The following is a 24,984-nucleotide window of genomic DNA, read 5'->3' as shown; positions in this document are numbered from 1 at the left end:
AAAAAAACATGCGTAAATTAATATATTTTGTAACTCTTTCTACAAGAGTGACTCTATTGAAACACGATGCTGTCTTTGGAGGGAGGCAGTAAGGGAGGACTAACTTGCAATCCTGAGACAGTATGGATGTAGTGGATCTGTCTCCCTTCCAATACTGAATGATTAAGAATAAAGATATTGCTGGTAATTAGAGAAGGTACTATGGTTGGTCCACTGAATGATAAAGTAATGGAGTTACAAAACAGTTAGTTTATATGCAGTGTTTTTGATAACTTCCTCAGCTGAGGATGGGAAGAAAGAAATCCAAGTCTAGTAGCCAACTCTCTGTCTTTTAACAGTTGAGCAGTTGTATTCTTTTTTGACCTCCAGGTGGCAACCACGGCAAGCCTTGTGACTAGCAGTGCAGCTACAACCCTGACTGTCAATCCTGTGCTCCCTCTGACCAGTCCTGCTGTAACTAGTCTGTCAGTCACAGGTAAGGGCTGATTTCCCTTTCCCCCACATTAACATCTACCTTTTCCCCTTTTAAGCTCTTCAAGAGGTCATTCAGTATTGGTCACACTGGTATCCCAGGACATTCTTGTCATTGTTCCTTGTTACTCCACTAGGAAACTTCAGTCTTTGTGACCGTTCAGTTGACTTTTCTGGGGATAAAATCACAGGTGATGCTGGAATGAAATATGCTATATTCCATTGCTAGCTTCTAGCTTCTAGAGCTCCTCAGCCTTCTCTTGGAAGTGTCATTTCATTATAGTCTGAGCTTCTCATTTAGACTCTTGGTGCTTCTTGGTCCTACAGAAATGTGTGTTTGTCTACTTTTCAGTTGGATGTGCAGTTCAGTTCAGTTGGGTAGTGGTTTCTGTTCAGTCATATCTGTGTTTTGCACTGATCTAACCAGAATCAATCTTCTAGGCACAACAGAAACCACCTCCAACAACACGGCAACAGTGATTTCAACAGCACCTCCAGCTTCTTCAGCAGTGACATCACCCTCCCTGAGTCCTTCCCCTTCTGCCTCAGCCTCCACTTCAGAGGCATCCAGTGCCAGTGAGACCAGCACAACACAGACAACCTCCACGCCCTTGTCCTCCCCTCTTGGGACCAGCCAGGTGATGGTAACGGCATCAGGGTTGCAAACAGCGGCAGCAGCTGCGTTACAAGGAGCTGCACAGTTGCCTGCAAATGCAAGTCTTGCTGCCATGGCTGCTGCAGCAGGACTAAACCCAGGCTTGATGGCATCCTCGCAGTTTGCAGCTGGGTAAGGATGAATTTTTCACACCCTTTTAGGTGAGGTGACAGAAGAGGGAAGGAGAAGTCTTGGGATAAGTTGTATGGGCTTTTATGTATCACTGTTTTCTGGTAGCTCACTTTGTGATTCTAGTGTCATTTATCTCAAATTCTGAAGGTTTACTTATAGATGGTAATTGGCCATTCAATGGACACAAACGTTGTTCTCATTTTACAGATGAAAAAGCTGTGTTGTAGCAATGTTGTGATTTGATAGGTCATCCATCCCACTGCAGAGCTTGACTTAAGAGCTGCAACTTACCAGTGAATCATGGAATCTGTTCTACTAATTGTAAAACGGAGAGCTAGCCTAGACCCGCTTCACACCTCTGTGTTCATTTCTCCATCATGAGCAAGAAGCTGTAAAAGATACATGATGATGTATTGTTGAAGTTTTAGTTTAAAAAATGTTGCTCTGAGAGATGACTTTGTTTCTTCAATTCCTTTTGATTTACATTTTTCTTATCTGAATTTGGGAGATGATGATAGCTCTCTAACGAGTGGCAGTTTCCCCAAAATACTTTACAAGAATATTATACAGCAAAAATCAATACAAGTCATGTATTTACAGTGCCTGTACTTCAGGCATGTCGCTAACCACACAGCTGAAAGGCAACGTCTACTCAAGGCATCATGAAGGAAAAACTAAAATAAACTAAAATTAGCCCTTAATCTCTGGTCTTTCCTCCCGCGCGCGTCACCTCCCCACCCCCCCTTTTTTTTTTTTAAATATGATGGTGTACTTCTGAGCAGTGACAACCTTTTCTTAAAAGTAACATTCCTTCCCTTTGTCTTTGTTTCTTCTTCCGCGATCTTGCTTCCTGCAGAGGTGCCTTACTCAGTCTCAATCCAGGGACATTAGGTGGTGCTCTCAGCCCGGCCTTGATGAGCAACAGTACACTGGCAACTATTCAGGGTCAGTAGTATTCTTTTTAATGCATCTCTGTCATACAACTTGAGTTTACGTGCTTTGTTTTTCTCTACCAAAAAAGAACACTGACTCCTCAGCACTGGACGTAAAAGTTACAGGAGTAAAGGTTTTACAGAATTTAAATGCGCAAATACATCTTACGTATGTATCATCGAGATAAGAGCAGGTACAACTTCAGAAAAGGGATTAGAACTGTGTATGATCTTGTAGAGATTTACAGGAGGCATTTAAGATATTGAGTGTGATCTGGAATTTATTTTGTTATCCTCCCCCCATTGGCATGTATCTCCAGCAGGTTAGACATTTGCTTTTTATAGCTCTCCTAGCATAAGCTTGAGCAGAGTTGCCCTGTTTTGAGGTCTGTTAGGAGGGCAGTTCCAAGCAAGACTTGATCCTGAATTCTTGTCCTCATGTGTATTTAAAAAGAACCCACAACAAACAATCTACCTCCTAAAGTCCTTATGTAGGACTTTACTCCTCTGAATAAGGATTTATGTATTTAAAGATTTATTTTGGACGTGCCACGCAGCCAGAAGTTTCCACTGAGTTTAGCAAGAGTTATTCTCAGTTCATAGTGCGTCATCTGTAAAAAGTAGATCGTGCAAGTGCCTAAAGAGCTAGCTAACCTGTGTATTCAAATATCCTCTAAACTAGCTTAACAAATCTTGTTTCCAGGGTACAAGAAAGAACCATTTCGTAAAGTGTCACAGAAAAATTTAGGAGATCGTAATCTAAGGCAGACTGAACCCTGTAGACCAGTGAGAGTAAGTTGTAAAAGTGGTTGTATGTCAACGTTTAAAATGTTATGCTCAGGTTACATGACCTTCATCTTGTGATAGCTGTCATTTCATGTGAACACTCATCTCAACCCTTTCCAGTACAGGTTGCCTGAATGTACAGGTTTTCTGTGGCAGGAAACATAGACCAGTATTGCGCTTAAAGATCTGAAGAAAGGCATGACGGAATTAGTTTAGGAGCAGATGACAGGCATTTTAGTATCTGCAAGGTCTTGTCCACTCTTCATAAAGAGTTGGTTTTTTAGAAAACAACCTATGATGAGATGACTGTCATCAGTGGTGTAGAGAGCACGCGTATCAGAGAAAGGAAAATGCAGAGACCAGTTGCTTTTAGGCACATTTTGCATTGCTGCTTACTGCTAACGTTATCTCCTCCCTGCTCAATTTTCCCTTTTTTAGCTCTTGCATCTGGTGGCTCTCTTCCAATAACATCACTGGATGCAACTGGAAACTTGGTGTTTGCCAATGCTGGAGGTACTCCTAACATCGTAACTGCCCCTCTGTTCCTGAACCCTCAGAACCTTTCTCTGCTCACCAGCAACCCAGTTAGCTTGGTCTCTGCAGCTGCAGCCTCCGCAGGGGCCTCTGGACCAGTCGCCAGCCTTCACGCCACCTCCACCTCAGCCGAGTCCATCCAGAACTCTCTCCTCACGGTGGCCTCTGCAAGCGGGGCCACGTCCACCACCACTACTGCCTCCAAGGCACAGTGAGCCGGGCTGAGCTGTGCTGCCAGCAGCCTGTTTCACTGTGCGGTGGGATTGGCTGCCAGCGGGGTTTATAAACTGAAAATGTGATGGGCATCTTCTCGCCGTGTTGCTGGGGACAAGGGAGAGAAGGAAAAATATAAAAAACAAAAGCAAAACAGGAAGGATTTAAAGCTGGGACAGACATTTGCCTAATTTTATAATAAACACTGTCTTTTCAGGATCGCTTCATGGATCGGAGAACTTTCTAACCAAAAATGTAAAAAAAACAAAAAACAAAAAAACAAAAAAAAACCACAAAAAAAGTGAAAGGACTACTTATCATTTCCAGCAGTCACAATGACAAGTTAAGGTGGGTTATCAACTCAAACATAGGAAGGGGATTTCTTGTTTCTTTTTGGTCTAAATATCTTTCTTTTTTAATTATCATTTTATAGGTCTGTTGTACAGGCCATTATGTCATACAAGGTGTTTATAATCGTATCAATCATGTTGGGGGTTCCTTTCTTAACTGGTACAATTTAGGCAGGCCTGTATTACTGGTGTATCTCTATTATTATTATTATGATTATTATTATTATTATTTTTATATATATAGTTTGGACGCGTTTGTCTTTTGCTCCTGGATTATTTTCAGCGAGCTCCCACACCATGGGGGGAGGGCGGGAGGGTGGAGAGGAAGAATGGAGCACAAATAGACTTTCTGTCCTAATCTTCTGGGAACGTTCTGAGCAGTTTCCTCATCCTTGAATTTGTCTAATGGTTACTTGTAGGGGTCAGAAGAATTTATGTTCATCATTTGCGCAGGAAGCTCAGTGTAGCAGCAGAGATCATTGTGTGCAAACTTCCAAGCTGGTCTATGCTTTTTAAGCAGAGGTAGGAATTAGTTCCAAACTGCAGTTCTCCTTCTCTCAATTAGACAAAATGGCCAAATTCTGCTCTTAGCTTTGTGTGCGTGGTTCCTTTTTACTTCAGAAGTGGGATTTGACCTCCCGAGTCTAGATTGTGTGACATACCGATGGCTCTTCTGTTCTGTTGATTTGATTTTGCTGTTAAGAGCGCACACAAATATTTTAAAAATGTCAAGTTACCCAAGCTAATTGGCAGTATGTAAAGCAGCATTTACAGTCCTAGATTTCCACCAGATGAGTTGGTACAGGATTTCAAAAGGTCAGATTCTCCCTATTTATAGCAATATTCCTCTTCCGTTAATTCTGATGCTTCCAATATTGTATTTAGAAAAACTTTCTAGTAGAAAAATGCTTCTGACTGCAAAACAGGGAAGCCAATGACATGAGAACAGAAGTTGCCATCGTTTATGCCAACACAGTAGAGCTTACTCTGGGGCTTTGCACATACCTGGCTGATCTCGTGTAGTCTCTGAGCTGCGATGCTGCTAGCTATGTAAAAATGGAAATAAGCATCTCTGACCAGAGCGTCAGGGCTTTCCTACCGCTGTAACGATCTTTTCAAGTTGATTCTGATCCATGTAGCAAAGGATATGTACGTGGATGAGGAAAAGTAATGAACTGTACAGAAGTTAGATCTGTATATTCTTAAATATACAATCTAGTATCTGAACCAAAAAAAAAGATTTTTAAAAAGACTGGATTACTGCAATGCAGTTCACTTTGAACTTTCCATTCCTGATGGATTTAAAGGTTTCTGCCATGTGTATAAAACTAAATTACTTCTAGCTAGCGAGGGTATTAGAAGAGTCCCTTTCCCCCCACCCCCTTTTCTTTTGTCACCGGAGTGTCCTAAAATAATGAGCTGATGCAGCTATGTTCATTTTGTTGATGATTCAGGGGGATCCTGGAGCTTCACATCCAAGATCCAGAAGGCAGCAACTTTAAACTCTACATATGCTTTGGTTTGTGACCTGAGCATGTGGGATTTGCGTTTGCACTCAAGTGGCAGAACCCCTTATCTCTCCCCCCACCGCCATGTTTTTGCTCTGTTCATCTCTAACTCTCCACCTTCCTGTTTTACTGAATATTTAAACCAATTATCCCTAAAACTTCAAAACTAGTGAACTGCAAGCAGGGAAACTAACAAATGTCCGTCCACCGTTTCTAATGTGTTTTTGATTTTTTTATGTTTTATTTTTTTAAAACTAAGCTTGAACCAAAGTCAATTTCTAGCAAGCTGCTGTACTAATGGACTAGTTTGTATAAGTGCAGTTCAGATGCAGAGAGGCGATAGATGCTACTGACAATTTCTTTTTCATTTGTCTTTTGTTTTTATTAATTTTATATAAAAGTTGCTGCTTGTTTTTAATCTTTTTTTTTTTGGTTGGTAATTTGTGTTATCCTTGGGGCAGACTCTTAACTTGATCTTAATTTTTTCTTTTGTTTGATGTGTAAATAGAATGGCAATGTCAGGGGATTGTTAATCCAACAGGTCCCACCCTCATCCCACCAGTATGGATAAATCTATTTTTGATGTGTCTCTATGACTTCAGGCTGTGCAGGAGACTTTTAGGGCGATGAATAATACTGTAGAAATGGAATCGGCCCACAGTAATAGCTTCAGAGCAGTAGAAGGTATAGCTGGGTGAGCTTCAGGGAGGTAGGGAAGAAGTAGAAGAGGAGATGCTGGTACCCGCTATGTTGGTCTGGAGGCCATAGCATGGACTACAGTTTCTACCAAAGGAATGCAAGTCCCTGGGACTTGTGTTCAATGAAGGAAGAGGATGGGGAAAACTGCGGCTATAACCTTCATTCCTGACTCTGAAAGTTCCCGCTAACTTTCGCGCCTGTGCAAAAATACGATTTATTGGGAAGCTTTTTTTGTTAAAGGGGGGATACTACCGGTCTTTTCTCCGATGTATCCTCTACTCCCTAAGGGTTTTGTAGTGGGGTGGGGGGGCATGGTCCTTGCGTACATCTAGGAAACACAAAGAAAGGTGGGCCTTAAATCAGAGTAAAATCCTCTCTCTACAGTTCAAAGAGACTGTGCCATTAGCTGTCTGAATGAGTTTTCATGTCCCATTCTTGCTGGTTTGTGGTTGGGAGAGGGTCTTGTTAAGTACATATCTGGAACACTAATGCAGCTTGGATGGTTTATTTATTATAAAAATCTGCTTTTTTTCCTGACTACCTTTGCATTGGTCACATGGCTTTGGTGTGAGCACCTTATACCCCCTTACCCTCCTCCTCTCTACCCCATCACCTTCTCTGGGGCCCAGATTCCAGGGAATTTCTTAGCAAGTCTTTTTCTGAGAGAAACTGGAAACTCAGAGTAGCCACATATCTAGAAAGGGCTTGGTTTTGCTTGTGGAAGCTGGCATAATACCCAAACAGCACATATCCCATGGTGTCCGTCACCAGTGTGCTCTGATTCGTTGTCCTAAAACATCCCAATGACTGTCTGTCGCTCCTGGAGTCTGCTTTTCATCCCTAGCAGTGTTTTGTCTCATGGATGCTGGCTACCTCCAGTGTTTAGGTGAAAAGCAGAAACCAGATTGGCAGCGGGTGTACATCTGCCTAGTTAGAGTGCATACGCTCCTTTAGAGCATGAAAGGAATATGAGATCATGTACGAGAATTTAGCAGAAGTTTCTTTTTTAAATCATAATCATGCTGACAGCAGAAATTGATGCATCTGAAAAGAGACAATAACAATTGTATGCAGACCTAGTAAATGTGATCGTGGTCTGAGTTCATGAGTGTTGAAAATGGTGAATTATTGTCCCAGTAGACACTGGGACATGCATTGTCACAAACTTGCTGACAGACCCAGGACATTTATTTAGCAGACAAATTCATTTTTTTTCCTCCAATGACACAAAGTTACATCTCTGATTCCAGTGTCAGTGGGTTCATACAGTGAATGGAGATGATTTTCTGTTCTTTGCTCACAGTCTTAAATCCTTACTGTGCTTTCTAGGGGAAGATTTTCTGTGCAAATGATCATTTGTAGACAGTCTTCTAGCTGTATGCTGGTACATTTTCTCCTGTATTGATTTGTCAGCCAGGACTGGAAGGAATTTCATGGCATGTTAGAAAAGGATAATAGCATCTCTTTTTCAGAGCTCCATGTCTCTGTATTTAAAGATGTGTGGGTTGCTTTTCATAGTTGCAAGGATGCCAGAGGACATATGCAGGAAAAGAGAAGGTGAAAAACTCTCTCATTATATCCAAGGACAGTTAGCTCAAAAAGCAAGAGATTTACAGACACACAAATACAGATATGCCCTGAAGGTCTAGAAGAACAATTTAGAAAATGGCTTCAGGATGAGGTGTTGTAGGCTGGCGATGAAATTCTTTCTGATGTTAGGAAAATGTGTTCCAGCTTGGCTTTAGCACACTTGATCTACTCAGAACGCACTTTCTGTAGGCATCGTAGAATGAATCATGAACAGCTCATAGAACCTACACACAGATATGGCTGCTTACAAGAGTCAGATCTGTCTGTTTAAATCTCCTTAAGAGGATTTATTTTGTTTCTGAGTTAGTGTGCAGTGTGTGTTAGTCTAAGTACATTTTATCATGTTGCTCTGAGGTGGTGTGTATGTGCATGCACTCAAACATTTTTGGGGTGATACCATGCTTGTTACATGCACATGTACCTGATTTTTAAGAGTTGGGGTTTTTTTTCCAGCCCATAGGCTAGTGTTACTTCAGTTTTTCGTTTTTCTTTGGGTAACTTGACATGACACATCATTGTTCTGCTACCTCTTAAGATCCTCTGCTTCAATAAATAGTTGTCAAAATGCAAGTTAAATTGAATTGAAAGAGTCACTTTACCATGAATGGCAAATCTGTGCTTGGCTGAACCAGCAAGGAGAACACACTTTAAAGTTAGTTGGATCTTCGTGTCGGAATGTGCTGCTGCTGTTGCTCAGTAGTTTTGTTTGAGTGCTAGTGAGGTTATGTTGTAGGAGAAAACTAAAATGCCAGAACATTAAGAGGAAGACATATATTCTGATGGCTTGAATTATAGACCTTTTAGGACATCAGAAGCTTCAGGTTTGAATTTTATCTTTAAATGAACAGGCTGACAAAGAGATTTTCTGTGAAAACAGTATAGCTCCTGATGTATTTGGAGTTAGAGCTTGCTATTTTTTTCTCCTTTTAGGTTAATCAGGGAGATGCAATACTGAGCAAAGAAGCTATGTGCTGATCTTAACACAGGAGAACAGATGTTCTCTAATAGTATGATAGCTTTTCATTTGAGCAAGAGCAATCCACTGACTCTACTTTTACCCCTTTTCTTACTTTAATTTTACATATTTTACAGTGAGCATTAAATGTAGACAAAAATTTTATACTTCTGATCTTTTGGTATCTTGCCAAAAACTTTTAGGATAATTAATTCTTTTTTTTTTTTTTAAAAAAAGGCATAGAAATAACCAGTTTTGCTCAGGAGGCAATAAGAGAATGGCTGTTACCAAAATATGTTAGAGAAAATTCTCCATGTGCATCCGTGCCAACGATTGTGTGAATAATAGAAAATTTCTTTCTTTTACTTTTCTTGGAACTTCTTGTTTTGGTTCATTCTGATGTTTAAATGTCACTTCTGTAAGCCTTGTGGTGTTCTTTGGCTCATCACACGTTTCTGCAGTTGAGTTACTGAAGGAGACAGCAGTATTAGTTCCTTAGCTCTGCACATTCCTGCAGAGCAACATTCTTTAAAACAGAAATTCCCTCTTTCTTTGTTATAAATGGAGCAGAACACCTGTTACAGCTGGAACCGTACCACAGATACTAAACCAAAACAACATCTGATTTACCTTAAATATCAATTGATATTTTCTTAGATAAAAATTTACTTTACAAAATCATCTTAGAGAGACAAGTAGTTTCTCATGGTCATTAGAGTGTTTTGGGACAGATGAAATAGTGCGTCTGGTCCAAACTTTCAATGATACGTGGTTTTAACCAGAAGTTTAAAATGTAGATCAGTTTATTGCCATGTTAACCTTATTAAGAGTCACTATTCCTGTTCTGCCTGAAACAGTTAAATGATGTTTATCCACAGGGCCTGGGTATACCTGTTGGATGTACGCTTGACTGTTGCCTAGGGTGGAATGTTACCAAAGGAGTAAGCTAACCCGTTGCCTCCCACTGGGTTTATGGTTGTCAGACCTCACATAGCCAACTCAAATTCCTTTATGTTTTTGCAACCAATACCTCTTTTTACTTGTCCCTCCCTTTCCAAAATACTATAGCAATACAGAATTCAAGATACACACCTGGCAGGGGTTCTGCTCTTTTCAGACATTAAATCGCACTCCTGTTGCTGCCCATGAGTCTTTCTCTTCTTTCCAGCGGGGAGACCCCTGAAATACTTTAAAGATTTTTGACAGAGGAGGCTTTGTTGTGAAGTTATTGACTCACGGTTTGCAATTTCTTAAAATGTTGATATCTTTTGCTCTGTGACCTGAATGGTACCTGGTTCCCTGTATGTCAGCGCAAGTAGTTTCAGTGGTTTTGGGACGATGGAAAGAGGCGATTCCTGTACTTGCATATCTTCACAGACAAACACACACTGTAATGCATCAAAAAGAACTTGATCTTTTTTCAGCTTATCTATCTTAATCGGATCTGTCTGCCACTTCTCCCAGGACACTCTTAGTGGGTACACGCTCTGAGTTTTTTACCCCCGTGGGATGCTGTTAGAAGGGTGTTTGGAAGCTTGCACTGGAACTACAAATAATTTAACTGTGGGAGAAGGGAGAAGACACCTTTTAGTTGAGTAGACAAATAAGTCAGGATGTGGAACGTACTAGGTACTTCTTTTCTGACCAAATTCATAAAACCAAAGCAACTACTGGGCTTTGTCTCAGGGCTGCTTTTAGCTCCGTCTGCGATACCCTGCTAAGAACCATCCATAACTGGAATAATCTGGGCCCCCTCCCTCCTCCCCTCTCCCTCCTTGTTCCTTCCCCCATCTTCCCTCAGCAAAAGGTAGCACCATACAGCTCTGAGAACAATACTTGTGGGTAGCAGCTGGCTTCTGGCACCTTCATAAAATACCTCAGCATAGCTTAGCATTGTCGCAGAACTGGTTTTAAACTGAAAAAATCAGAAGAGAAAAGCAAACTTTATAAATAGTGGAGATAATTCTAGCTGTAGAGTTTAGTTGAACTGATGTTTATTATGGTTGATAAACATGATTATGCTGTATGTATTTGAGATCCTGTTTATAGGTTGCAACTTTATAGGGTTGGGTGGGGGTGGGTGGATGTTGGGGGCAGAGAAGGGGGTTGACTGTGTTAGAAGGAAAATGTTTGCTCATGAATTTTTTTCCTTGTATCTGTCTTGCCAAAGGAAACATTTTGTCGCTCCTGGGTTTGGGATTGTTGTTTGGTTGGTTTATCTGTGGTCTAATCTGCAGCACAGCACGTGGTGGCATGCAGGTTACTGATTGGGTTGCTGTTCAGGGTCCTTTCGAGTGTGCGCACACTTCCCTCCCTCTTGGCCTTTCCTTGCCCTTCGCTGGGATGTAAAGATGAGGCAACGCGTATCTGGGAGGCTCGGGGGAAAGAAGATGGCTGTACTGGGTTAGAATCAACCTAGGTGGTGTAAATCCATTTCAGTTAGTTGAGTTGCTCCAGAGCTGAACTGGGTCCGTTGTGTTTAACTTCGGGGAGGGAGAAGAATGGTTGTCGCATCTTAATCTATCTGGGAGAGCAAAAGTGAAACAGGTTCCTTTTATCCCCCTCGTCTTGTTACTGAATGTAGGGCTTGTAGTGCTTGATAATAGGTGGAAAACTTTTTAAACACTTCCTTTTCTAATAGCAATGCTAATCCTGTCTAGACCAAAAACTATGAAAGAAAAAACCAAACTGAGAAGTGAAAGCTAACCTACTCCTAACACCTGGCTGGTATGCCTGAAAGGGTTGAAATACTGTGAGACAGTCGTGGGAGAGGAGCTTTGCGGGCTTGTTGGCGAGGGAGCGGGTCGTTCTCCTGGCATATGTCTTGGTGTTGCGGTGGGAGTAGCAGAAGAGCGCGTGGTTATTGCCTTGGGAGGGTGTTGCAGCCCCCTCCAGCTGGACCCCAAGGCTCCCTTCTCATTTCCCGTCAAGGCCGATGGAGTGGGGGAAGAGGGGAGGGGTGTGTGTGGGTGTGTGTGCAAGTGCGTGTGTGCGCCTGGCTGTGGTGGTGATCGGGAGAGGTGGGTTTCTAAAGGAGCTCAACTCCACTGGGGTGGGAGAATTCCCAGTGGCCTTGTAGGGAACCAAAGGCACTGATAAGTTGTCAGCTCTGCTGTTCTCAGAGCGGGTAAGAGGAAAAGCTGGGTGGGGTTTTTTGAGCTTTGGGTCAGTGTCCCTTTCTGTAAGGACCTCATCTCTTGTGGGCACTCCCACCTTTTCTGCATGGAGCTGCTTTGGCTCCGTGAAGACAAACGGTGTGTGGGGTTTGCCCAGTGCTGCAGGTCTTAGGCTGATGTTGGGATACAGTCAGGGAAAACTGTTTCTTTCCTTCGAATGTGGAAGCAGTGTAGTCCAAGGACAGAGTCTGTTCAACAGCTTTTGTGTATGGTCTTTCTCTTAAGGGAGGGACCTTGAAGACTCCTTTCTTTGCTCCCCAAAGTAGCCTTGTACATGTTCATGTATCGTGCTATTGGGCTGAGTTGTTTTATCAGTGAACTTGGTGAGCTCTTGTGAAGAAAGGGAGGGAGGAAGGGGGAGAGGTGGGTTGTCCAGCTACTCTTCCTCCGGACACCAATCGGGTTGCAGAACTTCACTGAAAGCTTTACTAATAGAATTGTTGTTCTGACATTATGTAAAAGTGGTATTAATATTGTGTGACTTTTCAAAGAGCTAGTTAGATTTATAGATAGGTAATAGGGATATTGAAGAAATGACTTCTCAAAGAAAAGAGCACTTGGAACAAAAGAAGTGGAAAACAAGGTGTGCTTTAAGGAAAACAAATCTGAGGAAGGAAATGAAACAGCTTGTGGGAGGCGAGGGAAGATGGTACCCTTTGGTGTTCCTTCGTGCTGCTGAGGCTCTGCCCCAGAACTGGAACATACCCCCTCTGCCTTATTTCATCTCTAGCAAACAGGACATTGTCAAGTAGCTCAGACCAAAATGCTGATCTGTCTTAAAACTGTGTCGGTCTGCTGGTGAATATTCTCCGGCAGAGCTTTACATAAAACCGTAAGATACTTAATTTCTCAAGTTAGCTTCCCCTTTCCTCCCAAAATTCTCTTATCTGTTGTAGGCCCCACTTCAGGATTCATACTGCCTTTGCTGAATTTTGTAGCAGCACCTACTTAAGCCCTATTCCCTGAATGTGATAACGTTGTGTGCAGACGAAGCTGGCATGTTGCAGTGCTATAGAAATCTGAAATTATTAAACAGAAGGAATCCTAAGACATTGGAAATGGCATGCCAAGGGGCAAATCGTGGAGATCGCACAACCCCCTTGAGAAACACTTTAGGAACGAGAGCACCCGTGACAGTGTCCTGAGAACAAGGCAGTTGAGACAAAACCTGTAGTTCTTCCCCCATTCACTCTCCATGTGTCGGCCTCTGTGACCCTGGTGCTCCCTGCACCCGAGCGAGTCCGAGGGGAAAACGCAATGCAAAAGACTTGGAGATCAACGCTGCTCCCCGTGAGTTCCCGGGGAGCTGGACTGGGCCTCCCTGCCAGACGGGGAAGAAGGGAAGGGATTGCTGCAGAGCCGCCCGCGGGTGGTTTGAAGAGGTCTGGAGCAGCGCTGGTCCCCGTGGGGCGCCTCGCGTGCCAGCGGTCTGTGGGAAGGACCCGGGCAGTAGCTTCTTCGTCCCCGCCAGTGCCGTTGTTCCATTTCCTTCCTCTGTGGTAGTATCTAAGGCTAGGTGTGAGTAGGTGTGGGGTGTTTATCCGCCACAGGTACAGGAGCTGTCGTATACCTCATTTCTAACTCGTAACTGAGTAACTTGCTTTAACTTTCTCCAAACCCTACAGAGTTGCCAAGTCTGCCCTCCCTCCTTTGATTAACACTGAACTCTGGCCTATAGCACCCCGTGACCTGCAACCTGGGGAGTGACCCCCTAACGCCTCTGAATGTCGCTGCTTAAAAGCTACTGCAAAGTGAGGGCAAATTGCAATCTTATCTTATTTCCTTTGGTTACAAGGGGTCCTCTTGATTAGTCTGTGAATATCCACCCCCTCCCCTCCACTCTCCGCAGAAAAGGGCCGCCTGCGCTGCCTTTCCCCACCCCGGGGCAACTGCCCCGGGGCTCCGCTGAACTCCAGGGCCTGGAGGCGCTCCCAGCCCAGTGCTGTGTACATGCTACTTGCTTTTTAACATGACCAAAAAAAAAAAAAAAAAAAAAAAGAAACAAAGAAATCTCCAAATATTTAATTTTCTTCTTTATTATTTGACAATCCTGTATCCCTTCCCTGCTCCCCAGCCTGGCCAGAAGCTGCATCCTTAACCCGGTCCATCTTTATTTGAATGTAGTTCCCCTACCCCCATGGGAAAGAGAAGCTTTGTCAGGTCACGGTGGCTGCTATAAGTCGGGAGGGGGCGGTTTCTTTGTTTTGTTTTGTTCTTTTAAAATTTCCAGCCAAAACCAAAGATTTCCTAATGATTGTATAAACTCAAAACAAACAAACAAACCAAAGACAAAGGGCATCTTCAGCACCAAGCCCACCTGTGAGGCCGGCCTGGCCAGGGCGAGGGTCTCCGCCAGCTGCCAGCCTGGGGGGCCAGCCCGGGCCCCGGCCCCAGGGGCTGCCCCAGGCAAGGGGGTGCTGCCCCGGCCGGGCCTCCGAAACGCCCCAGGAAGAAACTCGCTGCCCTGGGGCGAAATCCAGGGCGCAGGCGCTGGGAGGGGGCAGCCGGGGGCTTCGCAGGTGGGTTGAGGAGCTGAAGACTTGGGTGCAGGATTGGCTGCTCTGCTGGGTGCTTTAACCCTCTGGGGGCTGGGTGATGTTGATTAATACACGCTGAGGTGCACTTCTGAGCTTCCCCCCCCCCCCCCCCCCCCCCCCGTCACTGCTTGGAAGAGGCTGTCCTGTTGTGAGAAATCCCTGAAAGAAGAAGAAGCAGCTTTTCGTTTCTCCTCTAGTTCCTTTTTTCTAGATTTCTTTTATTTTTGCAGCACCACTGTGCAACTATGCATTGTATTTCTCAACCTTTTATGCTAGGTAGATGCCTGTGACTTTTTAACTTTTGGGGGGGGGATTGCAAATGGAGGAACTTTTTACATGGATCTTTTTAATCTCAGTTGATTGGGGGGTGTTTGGTTCTAGGGTCATACAAGCTCTATCCCAAAGCAAAATCCAAATGTTAATATTATTAGCCTGATGCAGATACCAAAGATAATTTCTTTCCTGCAGAACCTTAGACTTGTGTATTAAGTACGATTACCCAGCACTTGCATTAGTCTAACCTCAGTAATTCCAAAGCTTAGATGTATATTTTGGTATATTTCTGGGATATTAAAAAATTGTCGTTTAAATTCTTGTTTGTTTCAGTGTAATGCTCTTAAAGTCATAGCATGGAGATAACTGAACTTGTCCTATTCTTAGTAGTTTGAAATAATAGTATTTTTGTATGTTTTGGGTGTGTCTATGTATGTATTAACATAACAGTTTTCACTGCCTAGGTGTTCATAAATAAATAAAAAAACAACTAAGGGTTTTAAACTGTACATAATATTCCATGAGGAATTTCCACCAGACCGCCAATTTGGATCGCATTTTCACTGACGGCCGCTCCCAACTGGGATTCTTTCTTTCTTTTAAAGAGACAGCATGTTCTTTTTTTTTCCCCATTGACCTGAGGTTCTTTCTCAGCGTAAAGGGGTTTTCACTGTTTTTAAGGGATGGGCCAAAGAGGAAGTAGCTTAAATTTTGTTTTAATTAATTAAGAGAAATTTTCAGTCTTAATTGTTTCTCCACTACTCTGTGCAACTGCCTGCTTACACTGGCTGGGAGGTTTTTTTCTCTTGCCCTTCCTCATATACTGCATTTATACACTTCAGGTCAGCAGAACACTTGAAATCGAGGGCCATATGGGAGTACCCGTACCCAAACGCAACCCAAGCTTTTCTTGAGACTGAAATGTGAGAGTCCCACACATTTCAAAACCTTGCTGATCACACTAGGGGTGAGGAGGAAGGCGAAATGCTGTCTCTTTAAAGATGCCCTTATTATTATTATTATTATTATTATTAATATTATTATTATTATTTTCCCAGTGGTTGCCTACAGATAGCTGTAGGCATTGAGAGATTGTGTAGATTACAGTAAATCAGAATGAAAAGGTAGATTTTGTGTAGATGCATTTGTCTGCTGTAATTTTTTATATATATTAAACTTACTGTAATTGTACAGTTCATTTCTGTTGTAAACATCATTAAACCATTTTCCAAGTGTTTTAACATGTATGCACTTGTTTGTAGTTTTTTAAATGTGTCAGGGGAAGGCTAATTCCCTTTCCCCCTGCTGCATCAAACTGGGCCAGGAGATTGTTTGTTCATGCTCTTTGTCTTGTCAAAATGGAGGAGAGCCCAGGTCTTTTTGCACTCCGCTTGAAGCTTTTGTTCTACTTCTGTATTATCAACTCCTCTCCTAAAAGGAAAAACCAGCTTCAGTTGCTTCCTGAAGGCAAAGAGAAGACTCAGCTCACACCTACGGTGAGTGTCTCCGAAACAAGTGTTGGATGCTTTTTGAAATCAAGATCCATTTATATATAAAGAGCATAAAGGTGATTATTTTTCCTAAGAATTTCTTCCCCATTGTTTAGTATTTTGGTTGGTATTTTATGACTGCTGAAACTTTTGACTTCTACATCTTGCAAATATGGTTATGATGATTTTTTTTTTTTAAACAGATATTTTCAGTACTCCTTGTTCTCGCATCAAGAACAAGAGTGCTTTGCAGTAGCAGCTTTACTGGAGTTTTCAGCTCAGCTGTTCAATGTATCACCCAGTTCTCTCAGATTTTTCTTGGCATTGCAGAGGAACAGTAAGGGATCTAGGAAATTCTTTGCAAGAAACATTCATCGCCATGCATGGGATGTCTCAGTTTACTTTTTTTTGCACTAATTTAGTGTCTTTGAAATATTTTTCAAAAGCTACAAGCACCTACTGCAGATACAGTTTTACTGCTTAAGAAGTTAGGCACAGCCTTGTAATTCACATAGCAGCAATTTCAGCAAGTTTTTCCGCTGCTAACCCAGTCCCTTAAGAAATGAACACATAACCTCATCTGGGTAGTGCCCACAGAGGCAGCTCTTGTTCCCACAGTCTTGCTTTAGCTCTGCTCCCTCTGTCGGGACTGGTGAAATGAACTGGTGAGCTCGTGACCCAAGTTAAAATACCCTTTATTTTGCTGGGCTGTTTTTGTCCTTGCTGAGTTGCTTACAGGCTTCAATGCACAGTCTTGCAAGTCACGGGCAAAACTGAGGATGCAGCAGGAGGTGAGTGTCCCGTTTATACATGGGCTTACAGCATTTTTCCAACATCCCATCCCACCTCCCAGGATGTGTTTAGAAGCTCCTGTCAGAATACCATCCTCCTCAGCTTGCCGAGGAGATTACGCTGCTGGGCGTAAATTGATGAGCTAGTACCATTCCCACAGCTGTTCATCGCACACACACACAGGTCTTTGACGCTGACTTTATTAATTCATCAAAAATGCATTACGTTACTGAGTCAGTATCTCTTTGGAATGATACCTGCACCATCTTTTAAAGGTAACCTGATGATAGACTGGTTTGGAAACTGCATTTACATTGGCTTTTGTACTGTTTCTGTTGCCCAGAAATGACAGGTTTGGTCTGTTTCTGACATTAGAATTACCGTACCAACTTACAAGGGGAGCTTGTTCTGCAGTGACAGTTTTAGGTGTTGCTAATGTGAGGGGGCAGAAGGTTCAGCCAAACCCTTCAGCCAAATGGGATTCTCCACGGTGAGTTTTCCTGGCTTTTCCAGTATTAGAGTCCAGTCTCCTTGTTTTCATTGTAACAGGGATATCTTCTGCCTTCTGAGAAGTCTCTTACGCTAGTTACCTGGCTCTTGTTTAGCTCCAGGTGCTGGATGCGTGGCAATGCCATTGCTTGATCTTTTGTTGGAGCTTAGTGCTCGTTTTCTTCATACTGGTGTTCTTCACCACCACAGAGTATGTTCTTCATACTCTGCTCTTCGCTACAGTAACATCACTTTTTACAATTAAAGAATAAAGTCGTCCCCCGCTGAAGCAGTTTTAAAAGGTAAATTTAAAGCAAAAAGTTGAGCTGGCCTATGTCAAATAGTCTAAAGATAAAAACGACAGGAGGTAACTACAGCCCTATCTTTACAAGTTCTTTAAATGCAATGAAACCATAATTACCTGTCTTGATACCCCTGGAAGGCAAGTAAGAGCTATGGAAACAGCTGTGTTAGTAGGTGTGGTCTGGTCCCACAACACAAATCTTACAAAAATTAACCTAATAACTACTATTATTGGAAACAACTTTACAGATATGTACATTTTAATAGCTAAAGCTTGCAGTTACACGATTCAAGAGGGAAGGGACTGACCAAGTCCAGACATACTCCCTCTGTGCACCAACCAGAGTAGGTTGTTGCACTGAGAAAATACACAGTGCTTGTTTTGGATGAAAAAGGCTTTCCCTCCTCCCCAGAGCAGGTGGGCATCTCTCACCCTTGCCCATCCCCTCCATGACTCCCACTTAGCGGGGAGGCAAAGGCTGCATCTGGAGAGCATCGTAAGTGTCCTTGGTCGCTGTACTGAGTCCCTGAAAAAAAGACAAACAGGTGAGGTACCCGTGTGAGTCCTTAGTTCTCCCTCGCTGACTGGTCAGGAGCAGCATGGCAGGGGCTCAGTAGCATAATTCTTTCCCCCCCCCCCCCCCCTCTGCAGATGTTTTTAATCATGAGTGTTTCCTTAGTCTTTGCATGGTGTCAATCAATAGCTGTCACTTACCTGAAGGCAAGATGCATCCTGAATAACTGTTATGAACGTATGACTACAGTAACTCATCCTAACTGGTTATGCAGATCTTTAGAGTACATTTTATTTGCATAGTATTAAGAGCTAACTGATGCTAGAGTGAACTTCATCTACTAACTAAATGAATAGACATCAAATCATGAACTTTGTTCTCTGGATGACTTCTCTGTAATTTGGAAGTCAGATGCAACTCTGGGTAAGTTGGCAGCGGGGCTTCAGATGGCTGCAAACCCCGGGAAGCATCCCCTCACACCCCTTCCTGCAACACAGCAGTCCTTCTGCCAGCCTGCTCTGGTGGGGGTAAGTCAGTGTAATGTGTGAGTTACAGATCCCTGCTGCAGCCATGGAACCCACTACTCCAGGAGCGGGGCAGTAGAAGATGTGGCGGAGTCGCAGGTCAGCCCAGGAGGCTGGCAGAGCAGAGGTAACTGGGGCTTCCTGGAGTGAGGATTTAGTGAGACGCATGGTGCCTGCTTGTAAAACTTCTAGCTACCCCTCACTCTGCTATGAATATTTAGCGGCATACTGAGTACACTGATAAGATAGTGCTGCTTATCAGCTACCTGTGACTATCAGTAGAGCGGGTTTTGAAAAAAGGTACCATTAGCTACAAATAAGCCACCTTACAGGAAAACCTCCTGGCATGTGCTGCATCAGAAGAACTTTTTAATACCTATTTTATTTTTGTCATTTTGAGGTGTCGGTAACAATGTACTGGCTTCTACAGAAAGTAAAATGCATTTTGGAACAATTATGCATGGCAGCCCAAATAAGGCCTTATTGATGGACTCCTTGCAACACTGAAACCCCCCAGTGCACCAAGGGACTGGAGGTGCTGACCAGTTTGCACTCTGTATGCGGTATATAGTGAGATGGGCTGAACCACTGATGCTTTGAGTTACAACAGCTGTTTGGCAACCTGAAGGTTTCCATTTAAGCAATAAACAATTCGGAGACAGAACTGTATGCATCATCTGCTGCAGTCAAAAGGTGGTTCTCCAAGATGTAGGGCTGTGGAAATGGTTCCTACCAGAGCAGCCAAACAAGTGTTCCTGCCAGTTGTTTAGAACATGCAGCCACTTTATCAAAGTACCAGCAGCATGGTCTTTGCCCCTGAATCTGAGTAACTATCCTCAGAAAGGTGCTTTGAAAGCTCTGCTTCATCACGCATTGCTATGTAACTAGAGGCTACAATTAAGTCATGAAGATAGATGAGGGGAGCAGGTGCTGGATGTGTTGCCTACCTGGTAGACACCTTCATTCCCTTTGCCTCGCCGCCTCTGCTGCTTTGAGAAAGAAAAAGAAGCATAGATTAATGGGTGCTTTTCCCATTATGCAAAAGGAAGGAAACCCCTGACTTCCCCCACCCTGTACTGAGGGTCACCCAGGATGCAGGAGGGAAAGCACCTGCTAAGACTGGACCAACCCAGACACACTACAAGGGCTGTAGAAGGAGAAAATTGTGAGGATTGGAAATAAAAAGGAAATTATTTGCATTTGCTGACATATTTTCCTGTCATACTGTTATAATGCTGCTATTTCTTTGATTTACTGTATGTATAGAGATTTGGCAATGTTCCTATAGATGCCATTGTTTTATGCGCTGAAGGCACACCTGGAAGAAATGGGGCTGTATTTTTTAAGTTGCTGCATGTCAGCTGGTGTCCGAGGGACTCCGCACCCTATTGGACAGACGTGGATAAGTAATTCAATTCTCCAGCACACGTTTGGTAAGCTGTCTAGATGTTCAAAGGAACTGCAGATAAGGCTGTCTGAGGACAAAGTCACGCAGGATTCAGTAAAATAGGTACTGGGACTGTCATGGTACAAGTAGAGCATACAAACAAGGTCACTCAGACCTGCCAGGTACAAAGAAAAACCTTCTGCTTGAACCCGCATGCTGCTGCATTCCCAGGGGTACGGGGAGCTGCCAGACAAAGACAAAGACAAAGTTGTGCACGAGAGTGCCGTGTCCAGGTGAGAACCAGGGGCAGCAGAGCTCACAGCCCCCTGGATGGAGGCTGGCACGTCAAGCCCACGGCTGGTCATAACTGCCCCGCAGCAGCAGAGCACTGACTGTATCACGAACATTTCACAAACATGTGGCAAAGAGTAGCGCCTGCCACAATTAAAATTGCAGCAGTCTGTTAAATGATCATATATCTAGAATGAGGCAAGGTTTTTGGTGGGGGTGTGTGTCCATCCCCAGTAATAGAAACAGTCATAAAAACATGGTGAGACTTCATATACTCACAGCTTGTAAACTGAGCTTGAATGTGGCAGATAGGCATTAGAATAATAAAAAAGTGGAAGGGATTAAATGTCGGTGTTCCTTCAGCATTTCTCAGCACTAAACTTTGTATTGAAATGCCCTTTTTTTCACTTTTCAGAGGGAAATGAAAGGTTATATTTAAGACACTTTGACATAAAATAGAACCTGTGTAGGTCACACCAATTTTTTTGTTTTTCCATAAACAGTGTCCCCAGATGGTTTTTTTTTCAACACAAACTTCCCTCCCCCAGCAGTTTGTGCACAGAGCTAAACCCATCTGTTTGCTGCTAGCTTTAGACATAACTGATCTGTTCCATCTTAAAAATGTGAGAGTGGAGGTGGGGGAAGGAGAATGTTTCCCCCATTACTTATCTGAAGACAGGCACAAGGAGGAGCTTGCAAATGCTTACTTGTGCCTCTGAAGCAGACCAGTCTCGACAGCCCATAGAGGGGAAACCGTGAACCTCCAGCTCTGAATTGCTGTGGAGGAACACGCTCAACTAATGCGAGTTGCTGGGCCACAGACGTTGCAGTGCTTGAAACTAGACATTTCCTTCAACTATTCCTCACCCATCTCATGCCCTCTGCCTCCTCAGCTGGGGCAGCCAGCAGAATTTTTCTGTCCAAAAGTTGAAATATTTCCCCTTGACATTATTCAATCTGCCCAGGACACTGCTGGTGTACAGGCTGTGTTTCTAATACTGATGGGACAAAGCTTGCTGTCTGATCTCCACCTTGTTTTATGGCTACTGTAACTCTATAGCTACATGTCCTTCTTACTGCTGCACCAAACACACCAGTTACTACAGGAAATAGGTAACTGCTCTCAGCTGTGCCTGTAGGTGCTGTGCAACATGGGGACTTCCTTGTGCAAGGCAGCTACCTGCAGCTGGGGCTACTGCTCTGTAAGGGAGCGGCAATGAAGAACTTTTCATCCCAGGCATTCACCAGGAAGGAAAGTAGGACTCACCTCTCCCTTCATTCCGATTTCACTGTATGCCTCTCCCATCTTGTCCTTCTGCAGAGACTGCAAGCAGAGAGGGGGAAAGAGTCAGCGTGTTATGAGAACAGCCAAGCCAGCCCCTGGGTGACTGCACTCCAAGCCTGTGCTTCTGGGGCTGCCTTGCCTTCAAAGCTTCAATATATTTCAGAGAAGAAGAGACAGTGGTGGGACTTGACCAATGTGCGTTTAAGTAGATGCTATACATGATCAAATCTGCTTAGCATATCAATACCACCTCATCTCCAAACACTTAAATGAATATAACTCTACCCTCAACCAAGCCATTTATCTAGATTAGTGCCAGATACTACAATCAAAGCTCTCCAAAGAAAAGCTTTAAGCAGCATTTGTTCAGGAGACAAACCCAAACATGGAGCTGAGGCCCAGAGGAAAGGGAAGTCCAACACTGCAGGGTGAAGGTTAAGAAAGAGGAGCTCTTCCTTCCTCCATCTGGGTAAGCAGTTCCCAAATGCTTACAACCAGCTGTGGTCAGAGCATCTGATTCAATAACAATGAAGGCCAGTCTTGGAAACAAGCTCATTTCTCAGCAAGCACTGAACACCCAGAAAGACCTGAGTTAAGACATGAGCTTTCTCATTCATGTATCTATCCTTTGGAGCACAGACCACCACATTTAGCCGGAGTTAAATCAATTAAATCAAGAGGCTCCTGAGCAACCACTCTTAGATGCACTGGCATTTGGCCTTTGTCAGCGAGCAGTCAGAGAGGCTGGAGAACAAGCACATAAAATACTGCAGCATCAGTCAGTCACATGGGACGAAGGTTGGTTAATCACTAATGGCTAACATAAAGGGATCAGCAGGTATCTTGAGCCAAATTCTTTTCCCCATCTGCCAATGTTTTTCTCCTATCACGGAGAAGGGAGAAGACATTTTCTAGCAAAAAGGGGGGGGTAGAAGGGAAGAGAATTCTTTGAAAGCAGCTGTTACATTTGAACCAAAGCTGAAATTGGGTAGGGGGAAAAAAAATCTTCTATGAAATAGAAACTCCTATTTCCAGCCATCCCTTCCTCTCCTCTCCCTCCAGCTCTCTCTACTCACAGTGTAGACGGTGTCCTGAGGGTTCTTTCTTCTCTGCTGTAAAACAAAAGAAGAAAGTTGCCCACGTGTTGCACTACCAGCATCCCGCACCACCTGCATGTGCCTGTGCATTTGCTCTAAGGCACAGCTACAGCTCTGTGGACGTGCTGTACCCGTTACAGCCCCTCTTGCCTCCACCCATAAGGCTCTATTAAGACAACTTGTTCTCTGGACAATTAATTTAATTTTAATAATTGATAACACTTAGCTCTTCTCTGCTCAGTCCCTACAGCTGTCACCTGCAGGCAAGCCCTACATGCTGATGCAGAAGGTTTCCCCTCCCTTTTTCTTTGAAACTGTTGGGCTCTGCAGCAGAAACAGTTGTTTTGGCTGCTGCTTTACTTTGTTGGGACTTGTTTGGCAGCATCACGTGCAGCGAGCTCTTGTGAAACACCCACTCCTGCCTTGCCTGCTCCACATCCGCCCCAAGACTGGGTGTCACTTCCTATTCTGGGTAGCTGCAAGCTCTCAGCAAAGTGACGGGAGGCGCGAGGGGCAAAGATCAAAGGGGCGGGGGAAGGTTTACTCTTGTCCCCGCCACGCTGCCAGCCACCTGAGTTACTACACAGATTTTGCCGTTCCCTCTCCAGGAAGGCACTGGTGCTTAGCAAACGTGTGATGAATGCCTGCATGTCTAAACAGCGGTTAGACATGAGAAGGAAGGAACCAGACTAAAAGAAAAATGTGCATGTGTGGGAGGAAGTTACCTGGTGTCTCCCGCCCAGCTCAGGGTCTGCACCTCGCTTTGCCCCCAGAACATCGTATTCATCTCTGTGTCCACGAGACAGTTTCTGAAATGAGAAAGCAAGAAGCAGTGAGGGACAATATGATCATGAGAAAACCGATCTTGACTTAACACAGGAAAAGAAAGGGAACCCAGTTTGGTGTCCAACTTCATGAGTATTATAACAGAGTTAGAAATTCTTTTACCCCTTAATGCAACTGTCAACAAAAATTTCTATGATTAAGCCATGGAAATGACAACAAGTGGTTTGTGCAGCACAAAACTGCAAGCCATTGCATCAAGAACCTTTCTTAAGTAGAAATGAGCTGAAAATGAGAGCACGCAAGGGGAAGGGACTCTGACTTTCATGCTTTCTCTCCCACTGGTGGGTGAAGATCCATGAGCTTGGTTTTTCTTGCAGAACAGCTCGTCTAAATTTGCATCAAGTGGCTGTGGAAATTTTATGTGCAATACATTTCTTATCTGGGAAAGGTTACCTTGGAAGGGGGCAAAGGAGAGATTTCAGGTCAGAATAACACAGCTGACAGAGTGCTACTGAAAAGGTGACAGGCAACACTTCTTAAACTGAAAAAAAAAACGCATTAGTCTTCATACATTACACAGTTAAACAGTAGAACTCATCGCAGGATGTGGCTATGGTCAAAAGCGTGAGAGAAAAAAAATTAAAATCAAAAGACAACTAGACATAGCAAAAATAGCTAGAGTTTAATGCTGCCATGAGTGAGCAATTTAGCTAGGAAGGACAGACAGGGTCTTGTCTCTGTACTTTTTCACTGCTTGACGAGCCACCTGATGCTGGCTACGATCAGGGCACAGTGGACAAGGTGCGCCTCTAGTACGATCTGGTACAACAGGTTTCATGCTGCAGGGCAACAGGAAAGCTCGGGGACGGAGACAGCTGGGCTGCAATGACTCAGGCTCCACACGCTCGCTGGATGACACAAGAGCTACAGTCGCCCAAAGGCAGCAACGCAGCATTCCTGGGCATTTGCCCTTTTTCCAGCCCACATCAAATAACACTGGCAACATGAGCAGTGGCATGCCTGTGAGTCGCCCAAAGAACAGCAATCAGCGAGAGCTGCAAGCCAGCTGCAGAGGGCTAGGCACGAAGTTGGGGTGCGCATGTCATATATAACGGTCCAGTGGCTGCACACACACACAGAGCTCTCGCAGGCATGTCACATGGCACAGCACACTGAGCACTGCCTCTGAAACTGTCTGCGTTCCTGGTATACCT

The 24,984-nt window shown here is 43.8% G+C and overlaps 2 protein-coding genes across 8 annotated transcripts in view; one reads left to right on the top strand and one right to left on the bottom strand.

Moving 5' to 3' along the window:
- The window catches only part of POU2F1 (POU class 2 homeobox 1), a 114,243-nt gene extending 105,199 nt beyond the window's left edge, over nt 1–9,044 (top strand). For all 6 annotated transcript variants that reach the window (XM_075515978.1, XM_075515961.1, XM_075515971.1 and 3 more), the window contains 4 exons: nt 370–475; nt 913–1,258; nt 2,115–2,203; nt 3,415–9,044. In XM_075515978.1, coding sequence (XP_075372093.1) covers nt 370–475; nt 913–1,258; nt 2,115–2,203; nt 3,415–3,725 — 852 coding nt within the window. In that variant the 3' untranslated portion in view covers nt 3,726–9,044. The remainder of the gene's footprint in view (nt 1–369; nt 476–912; nt 1,259–2,114; nt 2,204–3,414) is intronic.
- Nucleotides 9,045–17,814: 8,770 nt separating this feature from the next.
- CD247 (CD247 molecule) overlaps nt 17,815–24,984 on the bottom strand; it is a 57,543-nt gene continuing 50,373 nt past the window's right edge. Inside the window, exons 5-9 of one of the 2 annotated variants that reach the window (XM_075515910.1) lie at nt 23,710–23,793; nt 22,964–22,999; nt 21,870–21,926; nt 19,872–19,913; nt 17,815–18,412 (exon numbers count right to left, since the gene is read on the bottom strand). In XM_075515910.1, the coding sequence (XP_075372025.1) occupies nt 18,347–18,412; nt 19,872–19,913; nt 21,870–21,926; nt 22,964–22,999; nt 23,710–23,793 (285 nt within the window). In that variant the 3' untranslated portion in view covers nt 17,815–18,346. The remainder of the gene's footprint in view (nt 18,413–19,871; nt 19,914–21,869; nt 21,927–22,963; nt 23,000–23,709; nt 23,794–24,984) is intronic. The other variant, XM_075515919.1, reaches the window with a different exon arrangement.

This window comes from Mycteria americana, chromosome 1 (genome assembly GCF_035582795.1).
Source record: "Mycteria americana isolate JAX WOST 10 ecotype Jacksonville Zoo and Gardens chromosome 1, USCA_MyAme_1.0, whole genome shotgun sequence".
NCBI lineage: Eukaryota > Metazoa > Chordata > Aves > Ciconiiformes > Ciconiidae > Mycteria > Mycteria americana.
The sequence above is the reverse complement of the archived record's forward strand: the minus strand, read 5'-3'. Positions and strand labels throughout refer to the sequence as shown.